Genomic DNA, 13,507 nt, shown 5'->3' on the forward strand with positions numbered 1-13,507 from the left:
GGTCAGGATGGGGGAGTGTGGGGATCAGGGTGGAATTTGGGGTGAAGGGTGAGGAGTCAGGGTGGGATTTGGGGTGAAGGGGTGAGGAGTCAGGGTGGGATTTGGGGTGAAGGGTGAGGGGTTCAGGGTGGGATTGGGGTGAAGGGTGAGGGGGTCAGGGTGGGATTTGGGGCGAAGGGGTGAGGGGGGTCAGGGTGGGATTTGGGGCGAAGGGTGAGGGGGTCAGGGTGGGATTGGGGCGAAGGGTGAGATTGGGGTGAAGGGTGAGGGGGTGAGGGTGGGATTGGGGTGAAGGGTGAGGGGGGTCAGGGTGGGATTTGGAGTGAAGGGTGAGGGGGTCAGGGTGGGATTGGGGTGAAGGGTGAGGGGGGTCAGGGTGGGATTTGGAGTGAAGGGTGAGGGGGGTCAGGGTGGGATTTGGGGTGAGGGGGTCAGGGTGGGATTTGGGGTGAGGGGTCAGAGTCTGGGGTTAAGGCGCTGGAGGAGGGGCGGAGGGCCTGTCGGAAATTGGTGAAGTTTCCGACTCCTCCCCAGGAAACAGCGGCTAAAAAAATGGAAACTGGGAGAGAAAAAGATAGAGAGAAATAGAGAGAGAGAGAGGGAGTGTGTGAGAGAGAGGGAGAGGGAGTGTGAGAGAGGGAGGAGAGAGGGGAGTGTGAAAGAGAGAGAGAGTGAGGGAGAAATAGAGAGAGAGAGAGGGGGAGAAATAGAGAGAGAGGGAGTGTGAGAGAGGGGAGGGAGAGTGTGAGAGAGAGAGGGAGTGTGAAAGAGAGAGAGAGTGAGGGAGAAATAGAGAGAGGGAGTGAGAGAGTGACACAGAGTCAGGGTGAGGGGAATCCGGGCTGAGGGAGAGCCGCTCCGCACTGAGGGGAGAGGGAGTGAGGGCGGTAGGGAGTGAGGGAGGCAGTGCGGCTCCGGATCGCTCTCCAGTCGGGCTCCGGGATGGATTCGGATCGGCTGCCCGGGAGCCGGAGCCTGTGAGGCGGAGCCGGGATCGGGATCGGGGCGGCGGCGCCGGGAAGATGGAGGCGGGCGGGATGGAGAAGGATTGCAGCGCCCTGGGGGGGCTCTTCCAGAGCATCATGAGCGACATGAAGGTGAGAGAGAGACCCCCGGGGGGGGGGGGGGACTGAGAGAGACCCCCGGGGGGGGGGGGGGACTGAGAGAGACCCCCGGGGGGGGGGGAGCTGAGAGAGACCCGGGGGGGGGGGGACTGAGAGAGACCCGGGGGGGGGGGGGACTGAGAGAGACCCGGGGGGGGGGGGACTGAGAGAGAGAGACCCCCGGGGGGGGGACTGAGAGAGACCCCCGGGGGGGGGGGGGGACTGAGAGAGACCCCGGGGGGGGGGGGGGGGACTGAGAGAGACCCCCGGGGGGGGGGGGGACTGAGAGAGAGAGACCCCCGGGGGGGGACTGAGAGAGACCCCCGGGGGGGGGGGGGGACTGAGAGAGACCCGGGGGGGGGGGGGGGGACTGAGAGAGACCCGGGGGGGGGGGGGGACTGAGAGAGACCCGGGGGGGGGGATCTGAGAGAGAGACCCGGGGGGGGGGGATCTGAGAGAGACCCCCGGGGGGGGGGGGGGGACTGAGAGAGACCCGGGGGGGGGGGGGGGGACTGAGAGAGACCCGGGGGGGGGGGGGGACTGAGAGAGACCCGGGGGGGGGGGGGGGGACTGAGAGAGACCCCCGGGGGGGGAGCTGAGAGAGACCCCCGGGGGGGGGGGGACTGAGAGAGACCCGGGGGGGGGGGGGGGGACTGAGAGAGACCCGGGGGGGGGGGGGGGGACTGAGAGAGACCCGGGGGGGGGGGGGGGGGACTGAGAGAGACCCGGGGGGGGATCTGAGAGAGAAGACCCGGGGGGGGGGGATCTGAGAGAGACCCCCGGGGGGGGGGGGGGGAGCTGAGAGAGACCCCCGGGGGGGGGGGGACTGAGAGAGACCCCCGGGGGGGGGGGGAGCTGAGAGAGACCCCCGGGGGGGGGGGGACTGAGAGAGACCCCCGGGGGGGGGAGCTGAGAGAGACCCCCGGGGGGGGGGGACTGAGAGAGACCCGGGGGGGGGGGGGATCTGAGAGAGAGAGACCCGGGGGGGGGGGAGCTGAGAGAAATCCATTAGGATCCACCCCCCCCCCCCCCCCCCCGCCATTGAGAAACATCCGACTGGAAATTGGGGGGTGAGGACAGTCTGCACCTCACTGGGGGGGGGGGGGGGTTTGTCGGGGAATTGACTGGGGGTTTGTCCGGTGGGGGGGGGGGGTCTGTCGGGAGGTTTGGTTGGGGGGGGTGGGGTGTTTGCCCGGGGTTTGGGGGGGAGGTTTGTCTGGGGGTGCGTGGTGGTGGTGGGGGGGGGGGGGGGTTTGTCGTCCCCCCACCCCCGTGAATCGGTCTGTGTTTTGAGGGGATGTGTGAGGGGGGAACAGGCTCTGTAACAGTGACTGATAAATGGCTGCTATTTCAGATCGCTGTTACTAATGGAACCTGTTGATGCTGTTAACACCATCGAGATTTCACTCATTAATCAGCCTTTCAATATTTACTTACTGTTTACAAACACTCTGAGTCTCTCTGTAACATCATTTGAACAAACTTCATCAGGACAGTTCAGTCTGAAAACCCATTGCTGCAGAACGTGTATTTTCAAATCAAATTCATTTTAAAAGATAATTGCACAGTTAAAGCTTAGGTCATTTTGAAGGGACCACATTTTAAAAGATTATTGGATGTGTTCTTACAGGAGAAACATTAACAGGGCTATAGGGAAAGAGTAGGGAGTCAGTATGGGCATGATGGGGCAAATGGTGGCCTCCTCTGTTGAATAATTCTACAACTGGTGAAGGATTTGGGATGTAGAGATGCCAGCATTAGACTGGGTAAAACACAGTAAGAAGTCTCACAACACCAGGTTAAAGTCCAACCAGTTTATTTGGTAGTTGAGAACCTTCCACACACCTGACAAAGGAACAGCGTTTCCAAAAGCTTGTGGCTTGTGACTATCAAATAAACTGGTTGGACTTTGACCTGGTGTTGTGAGACTTCTTACAGAAGGATTCGGGTACAGACATGTCCCCCCAACATGGTTGAGAACAAAAATATGGTCTTCAAAGTAACTCTTTTTGCAGTTCTGAAGTTTCTTGTTGAAGGAATGGTGAGACACACAAACATTAAGAAATAGTGAGCGTCTGATAGAGATTCAGCTGTCACCAGGATCAGTGCTGGAACAGGGAACTGAAAGATTACAGCGGTTGGTTTGAGTTTATGTTGACATGGTGCAGCTGCTGTAGTTACAGACACTGCAGTCTTTAGTGGGCATCTTTGTGGGTGTTGTCATGTACAATTGGAAAGAAGTAATGCTTGAATCAATTTGTTTAATGTACACTGTGCTTGTTCTGTACTGTCAGTTTACAATTATAACTCACTTTTAACTCACATTACTCACTCGTCACACACGTGGTTAAAATCTCAAGTTGTACAGCTCTGTATCCAGTCCTGTAAATGCAGAGGAGCTTAATTCATCCACTGTTAGTCCTTACAGAAAGTCTGTAGAAAGCTGTCTCTTTGACAACTGTATCTTTCAGTTACTGCATTACTAGAACCAGGGTTAAACATTAGCAGGAAAGATTGGACTGATTGGGAGTCTCCTCTACAACTGAAAAAGTTGGGGGAGGGTGACTTGATCAGAGAACTGTAAAGTTATAAACAGGGTTGCTTCATAGATTGGTAACTATTCCTCTTTGGAGTTAGGTATCGCCTGTTCACTCCAATGAAGGAGAACTGCACTGCTGAGGGTCATGATGTGGAGATGCCAGCGTTGGACTGGGGTAAACACAGGAAGAAGTCTGACAACACCAGGTTTAAGTCCAACCGATTTATTTGACATAAACTCACAAGCTTTCGAGGTTTACCTCTTTGTTCACCTGACAAAGAGGGAAACCTCAAAAGCTTGTGAGTTTACTGTCAAATAAATCGGTTGGACTTAAACCTGGTGTTGTCAGACTTCTTACTGCTGAGGGTCAGCATTGGATGGAATGCCCTACTGTCATTTGTCAGAATGGTGGCGGCACCACGCTGAGGGAGGGCCATTTGGTGGCGGGTCAGCGCTGAGGAGGGGTCGCAAAAACCCAGCCTGCAGGTGCAGCAGGTGGTCAGGAAGGCGAATGGGATGCTGGCCTTCATAGCGAGGGGGATTGAATATAAAAGTAGGGAGGTCTTGCTGCAACTGTACAGGGCATTGGTAAGGCCGCAGCTGGAGTACTGTGTGCAGTTTTGGGCGCTGTACTTACGCAAGGATATTTTAGCCTTGGAGGGAGTGCAGAGGAGGTTTACTAGGCTGATACCGGAGTTGACGAGGTCGAACTATGAGGAGAGGCTGAATAAACTCGGCTTGTACTTGTTAGAGTTTAGAAGAATGAGGGGAGATCTCATTGAGACGTATAAGATGATGAATGGGATGGATAGGATAGAGGTGGAGAGGCTCTTCCCGCTCAGAAAGGATAGTAGGACTAGGGGGCACAGCCTCAAGATAAGGGGGGGGCCTGTTTAGAATGGAGTTGAGGAGGAACTTCTTCACTCAAAGGGTGGTGAATCTCTGGAATTCTCTGCCCGTTGAAGTGGTGGAGGCTGCCTCGCTAAATATTTTTAAGACGCGGGTTGATAGGTTTTTGGTAGGCAAGGGGATTAAGGGTTATGGGGAGAAGGTGGGAAAGTGGAACTGAGCCACGACAGATCAGCCATGATCTTATTGAATGGTGGGGCAGGCTCGAAGGGCTAGATGGCCTACTCCTGCTCCTATTTCTTATGTTTCTTGTGTAAAAGTGGGGGGGGGAGGGGATTGGCCTAGAGGGTACGCTGCTCCCTTATCGACCTGTTGAGGACAAAATAAATGATCCTTTGATAATATGGAAAGAAGAGATTGGTGTTTCCTGGTGTCCTGGCTGGCAGTTCTCCCCAGTATGGTTTGCTTGACTGTATATCTGCTAGTTTATCTGTATATCTGTAGGAATAACAGATGTGTTGAGTATAGGGCTAACGGGAGGACTTTGAATAGTGTGGAGGAGCAGAGGGATCTAGGTGTATGTGTACATAGGTCCCTGAAAGTTGGGAATCAAGTAGATAAGGTTGTTAAGAAGGCATACGGTGTCTTGGCGTTTATTGGTAGGGGGATTGAATTTAGGAGTCGCAGCGTCATGATGCAACTCTACACAACTCTGGTGCGGCCGCACTTGGAGTACTGTGTGCAGTTCTGGTCCCCACATTACAGGAAGGATGTAGAGGCTTTGGAGAGGGTGCAGAGGAGGTTTACCAGGATGTTGCCTGGTATGGAGGGGAGATCCTATGAGGAGAGACTGAGAGATTTGGGGTTGTTTTTGCTGGAAAGAAGGCGGCTAAGAGGGGACCTTATTGAAACATATAAGATGATTAGAGGTTTAGACAGGGTGGATAGTGATAGCCTTTTTCCTAGGATGGAGAAAGCTAGCACGAGGGGGCACGGCTTTAAATTAAGGGGGGGTAGTTATAGGACGGATGTCAGGGGTAGGTTCTTTACCCAGAGGGTGGTGAGGGACTGGAATGCCCTGCCAGCTGCAGTTGTAAATGTGCCTAGTTTGGGGGCGTTTAAGAGATCTGTGGATAGTTTTATGGACGAAATGGGATTGGTTTAGATTAGTGGGTTAGTGTTGTTTTTTTTTAAAAGCTGGTCGGCGCAACATCGTGGGCCGAAGGGCCTGTTCTGCGCTGTAATGTTCTATGTTCTATGTTTTGTGTGTGCGTGGTCTGTCAGATTTTCCTGAGGAACAAGTGGGACTATTCGCTTGTTTGGCCCTGGCAGTGCAATGGCCCTATCCAAATGTTCATCCTTTCTAGAGTGAGAATGACCGAAGGATTTGGTGGGAGGGTGGGATTGACGACATCATCACATGTCAATTCCTCTGGAGAAACCTTTTTAACATTATTTACAGCAAAGACCTTCAAACCTTTCCTCTTCTGATATTCAGCTCACTGTCCATCTTGTATGGAAGCCACATCAGACAGGCCAGGGAATCTGGCAGCGTTTAATGTACAGTCCCGGGGAGTGTGTCACTATCTACAGGGGGTCTTTGGGGAGTTTCTTCGGGATTTCCTTGGGGGTGGCGGGGGCGGCAGGGAGTGCGTCGGGATTTCCTTGTGGGGGGGGGCAGTGCGTCGGGATTTGGGGAATGGGATGTCTGTCATTTTTGAAAAGGGAACTGGTGAGTTGGAGAAGTGTAATAGATGCTGCTTGTACTGGCCTTCCAGTTTGCCAAGTTGAATGTTGACTGATCCTCTGCTGGGGAAAGTTTTTACACTGGGTGCACTGTGCTCACTGCCTGCTGCAGTCTGGATTCAGTGAATTGCTTCCCTGCCCAAATGTTTACTCACCTACCCTAACTGCTGCAGCTCTAGCCTGTTGTTCATTTATAACGTAGAATAGTACATAGAATTTCCACAGTGTCGTAGGCCATTCAGCCTTCCTGCCCTGACCAGGATTGGAAAGTGAAACCAGGTTTTTCCTCGAGCTGTTCAGTTATTTCATTGCTGATCCACAACTCCACCTACTCACCTTGGTTCAGTCACCCTTTGTATCCTGGCCTGTTAAAGATATCTTGATTTCAGTCACCCAGACTGTATGTTTAAAATCTTAGACTGCTGCCAGAGTTTCTCAGTTAACACTGTTACAAGAGATTAGATTAAGTGTTGTTGAGTTTGAGGTTTACTAATGTTGAGCCAGGTTTGGACTGGTACTGGGTAACTGTGTTTGGACAGTAAAAAGTCTGATAACACCAGGTTTTAGTCCAACCAATTTATTTGATAGTAAACTCACTAGCTTTTGAGGGGACTCCCTCTTCGTCAGGTGAATGGAGAGTTCTGGCCTCAGACAGAGCATATAAAGCACAGACAGTTTACAGATTACTGATTAGAATGCAAATCTTTACACCTAACCTGCTGTTGAAGTCTTGAAGTGGCCGACAATGTGAGTGGAAGGAGCACTGATCACAGGTTAAAGAGATGTGTATTGTCTCCAGACAGCACAGTGAGTGAGGTTTTGCAAACCCAGGCAAGTCACGGGGGTCACAGTGCAACATGAACCCAAGATCCCTGTTGAGACCGGCCTCGAAAGCTTGTAAGTTTACTATCAAATAAATTGGTTGGACTAAAACCTGGTGTTGTCAGACTTTTTACTGTGTTTACCCCAGTCCAACGCCGGCATATCCACATCATAACTGTGTTTGGGCCAGTTTGTGTGACATGTCCTTTTGAGAGTGCTTAGGGACAGTTCCAGCCCAATCTTTGTGGTTCTGTTATGAAAAGAACATAAGAACATAAGAAATAGGAGCAGGAGTAGGCCATCTAGCCCTTCGAGCCTGCCCCGCCATTCAATAAGATCATGGCTGATCTGTTGTGGCTCAGTTCCACTTTCCCGCCCTCTCCCCATAACCCTTAATCCCCTCTCTTATCAAGAACCCATCAACCCGCTTCTTAAAAATATTTAGCGAGGCAGCCTCCACCACTTCAACGGGCAGAGAATTCCAGAGATTCACCACCCTTTGAGTGAAGAAGTTCCTCCTCAACTCCGTTCTAAACCGCCTCCCCTTTATCTTGAGGCTGTGCCCCCTAGTCCTACTGTCTTTTTTGAGCAGGAAGAGTCTCTCCACCTCTATCCTATCCATCCCATTCATCATCTTATACGTCTCAATGAGATCTCCCCTCATTCTTCTAAACTCAAACGAGTACAAGCCTAGTTTATTCAGCCTCTCCTCATAGCTCAATCCCCTCAACTCCGGTATCAGCCTAGTAAACCTCCTCTGCACTCCCTCCAGGGCCAAAATATCCTTGCGCAGGTGCGGCGCCCAAAACTGCACACAGTACTCCAGCTGCGGCCTCACCAATGCCCTATACAGCTGCAGCAAGACCTCCCTACTTTTATATTCAATCCCCCTCGCTATGAAGGCCAGCATCCCATTTGCCTTCCTGACCACCTGCTGCACCTGCAAGCTGGGTTTTTGCGACTCATGCACAAGGACCCCGAGGTCCCTCTGCACCGTCGCCTGCTGCAGTTTTTCGCCACGTAAGTAATAGTCCTTCCTACCATTCTTCCTACCAAAGTGGACCACCTCACACTTGCCCACATTAAATTCCATTTGCCATTTCCTGGCCCATTCGCCCAGCCTATCTAGATCCTTCTGCAGACTCTCCACACCCTCCGCACAATTTGCCTTTCCCCCAATCTTGGTGTCATCAGCAAATTTCGACACCCTGCACTCGGTTCCCTCCTCCAGATCATCTATATAAATGGTAAATAGCTGAGGCCCCAGCACCGACCCCTGGGGCACCCCACTAGTCACCAACCGCCAATCCGAATAGCACCCATTGACCCCCACTCTCTGCCTCCTATTTGACAACCAATCCTCTATCCACGCTAACACCCTACCCCCAACTCCATGTCCCCTGACCTTCTGCAATAACCTCTTGTGAGGTACCTTGTCAAACGCCTTCTGAAAATCCAGAAAGACCACATCCACCGGCTCTCCTCTATCCACTGCCCTAGACACATCCTCATAGAACTCCAGTAAATTTGTCAGACACGACTTCCCTTTAATGAAACCGTTACATGTTACTGTGTACTAATCTTTAGGAATGTAATGGTTTTTGAAAGCTTTGTCTGAGAGAGTTTTGTTGTTTTTATTGCTGGGGTGCAAGGCACTGCTTTCGATTGGACTTGAATGTCTTGGATTTTTTCTCATGGATAAAGGAGGTTAGACCATGAGACATAGGAGCAGACATTCCACCATTCAGTGAGATCATGACTGATCTGATATGATAATCCTCAACTCCATTTTCCTGCCTTATCCCCATAACCCTCAATTCCCTTACTGAAAAACGTGCCGGATTGTGGCGACTAGGGGAATTTCACAGTAACTTCATTGCAGTGTTAATGTAAGCCTTACTTGTGACTAATAAATAAACTTTAACTTTAGATTAAAAATCTGTTTATCTCAGCCTTGAACATACTTAATGATCCAGCCTCTACAGCCCTCTGTGGTAAGGAATTCCACAGATTTACTACCCTCTGCGTGAAGAAGCTCCTTATCTCTATCTTAAATCCAGAGATTATTCCCTCTGGACCCAAACTCTCCCACAAGGGGAAACAACCTCTCAGCATCTACCCTGACAAGCCTCCTGAAAATCCTCTGTTTCAATAAGGTCGCCTCTCATTCTCCAAAACTCCAATGATTACTGGCCCAACCTACTCATGTATGGGCACTCTACAAATTCTGTAATGGGATCATTGTAAGAATAGGATTCTTGCTGGTTGACCTTCACCAAGTCCTTCAGGACCTGTCAATGTTTTCGCACTTCCTTGTTGGTGATGACTGCTGTGGTCAGGCGACGGAGGATGTGTGAACACATTGTCTGAATGGCATTCAGATATTGCGCCTGACTATAGGAAGAGGTCGATAATATTATCTTTGCCCTTTGGATGATTGAAGAATAGAAAGAGCGACCAGTGGATTAACTACGTCCTCTGTTGTAGAGATTGAAGTGGAGAACTGACAGAACTATTATCAGTGGTTTCTTTGAGTCGCGTTGGATCCTCCCAATTCTGGATCAGAATCTCTGATGCCAGTTTCCTCCAGAGTGTTAGATAGACAGTTTAGATTTAGATATAGTTTAGACAGTTACGTGGGTACGATGGGTATAGAGAGATATGGGCCAAATGCAGGCAATTGGGATTAGCTTAGTGGTTTTAAAAAAAAGGTGGCATGGACAAGTTGGGCCAAAGGGCCTGTTTCCATGCTGTAAACCTCTATGACTGAGTCTACTCAACCCCTCCTCATAAGAAAATCCCTCCATACCCAGGATGAATTTTGTGAACCTTCTCTGGCCTGCCTCTAATGCCAGTATATCTTCCCTTAAATACGCGAACTAACAGTGTTCACAGTATTCCAGATATGGTCTAACAAGTGCTTTTTATAATTTTAGCCAGACTTCCCTATCTTTGTACTCCATTCCCTGTAAAATAAAGGCCAATATTCCACTTGCCTTCCTTATTCCCTGTTGAACTTGCATGCTAGCAGTTTGTGATTTATACACGCGGATCCCCAAATCCCTCTGTGCCACAGCTTTTTGCAGTCTTTCTCCATTTAAATAATACTCTGCTCCTTTACTCTTACCAAAGTGTTTACCTTCAATTTTCCCACATTATATTTCATCTGCCAAGGTTTTGCCCACTTTCCTAATCTGTCTATATTCCTCTTGTGTCATCCGCACCATTTGCCTTCCCACCTATCTTTGTGTCATCCGTAATCTTGGAAATAGTACATTCACTTCCCTTGTTTAAAATCATTCATATATATTGTCAATAATTGTGCCCCCAACTGATTCCTGTGGAATTCCACTAGTTGCAGGTTAGAATTCTGAAAATGCTCCTGTTATCTCAACTCTGTCTTCTATCAGTTAGCCAATCCTCTATCCATGCTAATATATTTACTCCAATACCAGGGCTCTTAGTAGCCTATTGCATGGTACCTTAATGACTGCTTTTTGGAAATCCAAGCATATTCTACTGGTTCCCCTTTATCTGTCCTGCTTGTTACTACCTCAAAATCCTAATAAATTAGTCAGGCCCTTTGTGAAGCCATACTCACTCTGCTTGATTATATTATGCACTTCTAAATGCTTTGCAATTATATCCTTTATAATGAAAGTGTGTGTGCCTGTGTGGGCGTGCGTATCTGATCACTGGTCTCTAGTTCTCTGCATGTTGCTTGACATGCTCTGCAGGGACAAACCTGGTGCTTTGCTGAAAAACTGAAGTCTAACTTCCAGCACCCTATTTTCACTGTTCATGTATTTATTAATTCAGTTTTCTATAATTTCACTTGCAGCTATTGATAAATGACAGGTATAGCATGGGGTTAGTTACAGAGTAAAGCTCCCTCTACACTGTCCCCCCATCAAACACTCCCAGGACAGGTACAGCACGGGGTTAGATACAGAGTAAAGCTCCCTCTACACTGTCCCCATCAAACACTCCCAGGACAGGTACAGCACGGGGTTAGATACAGAGTAAAGCTCCCTCTACACTGTCCCCATCAAACACTCCCAGGACAGGTACAGCACAGGGTTAGATACAGAGTAAAGCTCCCTCTACACAAACACTTGTATTTTGTTTGTGTCCTGGTACTGAGCTCATGCATGATTAGTGTGCTTGAGAATTTCCCTGAATCACTGAATACTTTGCAGTTGTTGGACTCTGACCACAATCTGTCTCTGCTTTTGCTGTCTGTTGCTATTGCATTTTAAGTTTTGACTCTGTTTCTGTCTGATTCTTCCTGCTCCTGTTTCCCTGCTGCCATTGTTAAACCTTTGGGGGATTTTCCACACTTAGTTGGCTGCGGATTATTCACACGCTCCTTGTCAAATGAATCAATTATGAGAGCTTTGCCGATGAGTGATATGAATGTAAGGCTGAATCTCAGGAGTGGCCCTATCTCTCCTGAGACAATGGCTGCACTCACGCACTTTCCCCCACCATTAATGAGTAGCGACTGGAAGTGACAGAGTGTCCGTCCTGCAGACCAAATGCACCGATCTTATTAGCACCCAGTTCAGCTCAAGGGTAGAACCTCGGACCCCATGTCCCAGTTGTTCTGGCTCAGCTGTTCACTGACATTTGGGACGTATTTAATTCCCGCCATATTGAAATTCTCATCCTTGTTTTCAGGTCCCCCCATGGCTCACTCCATCCTCCCCGCCATCTCCTCCAGCCCCAGAACCCTCTGGAACATCTGCACTGCTCTAATTCTGGCAGTTAGTACATCTGTGATTGTTCTGCCACTGGAGGCTGTACCTCAGCTGTCTGGGCAGTGAGTTCTGTAACATCCTCCCTACCTTGGCCTGAGTTTCTGCCTTTAAGATATTGTATAAAACCTAGCTCTTTCAGCACACATTTATTTTATAATCTCAGCATGGAGTACCTTCAGCTGTTACACCATATTAAAGCTGCTAATAAATACAAGTTGTTTTGCATTTACGGCAGGTCACCTAATGACGAGGGATTGGACAATTTGTGTTTAGTTATTTTCACAGCTACTGATGAATGGATGCAGGGGCTCATTGGAGAGTCTGAGAAATCTATGTTCACAGAAACATCGGAAATAGGAGCAGGAGTTAGGCCATTCAGCCCTTCGAGCCTGCTGCACCATAAGAACATAAGAAATAGGAGCAGGAGTAGGCCATCTAGTCCCTCGAGCCTGCCCCGCCATTCAATAAGATCATGGCTGATCTGTCATGGCTCAGTTCCACATTCCCGCCCTCTCCCCATAACCCTTAATTCCCTCTCTTATCAAAAACCCATCAACCCGCTTCTTAAAAATATTTAGCGAGGCAGCCTCCACCACTTCAACGGGCAGAGAATTCCAGAGATTCACCACCCTTTGAGTGAAGAAGTTCCTCCTTAACTCCGTTCTAAACCACCCCCCCTTTATCTTGAGGCTGTGCCCCCTAGTCCTACTGTCTTTTCTGAGCGGGAAGAGTCTCTCCACCTCTATCCTATCCATCCCGTTCATCATCTTATACGTCTCAATGAGATCTCCCCTCATTCTTCTAAACTCTAACGAGTACAAGCCTAGTTTATTCAGCCTCTCCTCATAGCTCAACCCCCTCAACTCCGGCATCAGCCTAGTAAACCTCCTCTGCACTCCCTCCAAGGCCAAAATATCCTTGCGTAAGTACGGCGCCCAAAACTGCACACAGTACTCCAGCTGCGGCCTCACCAATGCCCTATACAGCCGCAGCAAGACCTCCTTACTTTTATATTCAATCCCCCTCGCTATGAAGGCCAGCATCCCATTCGCCTCCCTGACCACCTGCTGCACCTGCAGGCTGGGTTTTTGCGACTCATGCACAAGGACCCCGAGGTCCCTCTGCACCGTCGCCTGCTGCAGTTTTTCGCCACGTAAGTAATAATCCTTCCTACCATTCTTCCTACCAAAGTGGACCACCTCGCACTTGCCAACATTAAATTCCATTTGCCATTTCCTGGCCCATTCGCCCAGCCTATCTAGATCCTTCTGCAGACTCTCCACACCCACCGCACAATTTGCCGTTCCACCAATCTTGGTGTCATCAGCAAATTTCGACACCCTGCACTCGGTTCCCTCCTCCAGATCATCTATATAAATGGTAAATGAATGGTAAACCATTCAGTATGATCATGGCTGATCCTCTCTCTCAAAACTATAGTCTCCCCATACCTCACGACATCTTTAGAGTCTAGAAATCTGTTTTCTTCTTAAATAGATTCACTGATTTGGCCTCTACAGCTATCTGTTGGTAGAGAATTCTGCAGATTCACCACCCACTGAATGAAGATGTTTCTCCTCACCTCAGTTCTAAATGCCTATATCCTGAGACTGTGACCACCCCCGCCCCGCTTGTTCTAGACCCTTCAGCCAGAGGTAACAACATCCCCGCATCCAGTCTATCCAACC

General features: G+C 49.8%; 1 protein-coding gene across 2 annotated transcripts in view; it reads left to right on the forward strand.

The window, feature by feature from the left end:
- The first annotated feature begins 834 nt into the window (after positions 1 to 834).
- Positions 835 to 13,507, forward strand: part of mtss1 (MTSS I-BAR domain containing 1) — a 146,776-nt gene continuing 134,103 nt past the window's right edge. Inside the window, exon 1 of one of the 2 annotated variants that reach the window (XM_080204552.1) lies at positions 835 to 1,097. In XM_080204552.1, the coding sequence (XP_080060678.1) occupies positions 1,023 to 1,097 (75 nt within the window). In that variant the 5' untranslated portion in view covers positions 835 to 1,022. The remainder of the gene's footprint in view (positions 1,098 to 13,507) is intronic. The other variant, XM_080204551.1, reaches the window with a different exon arrangement.

Source organism: Carcharhinus amblyrhynchos, chromosome 16 (genome assembly GCF_965287045.1).
Source record: "Carcharhinus amblyrhynchos chromosome 16, sCarAmb.v2.hapA, whole genome shotgun sequence".
NCBI lineage: Eukaryota > Metazoa > Chordata > Chondrichthyes > Carcharhiniformes > Carcharhinidae > Carcharhinus > Carcharhinus amblyrhynchos.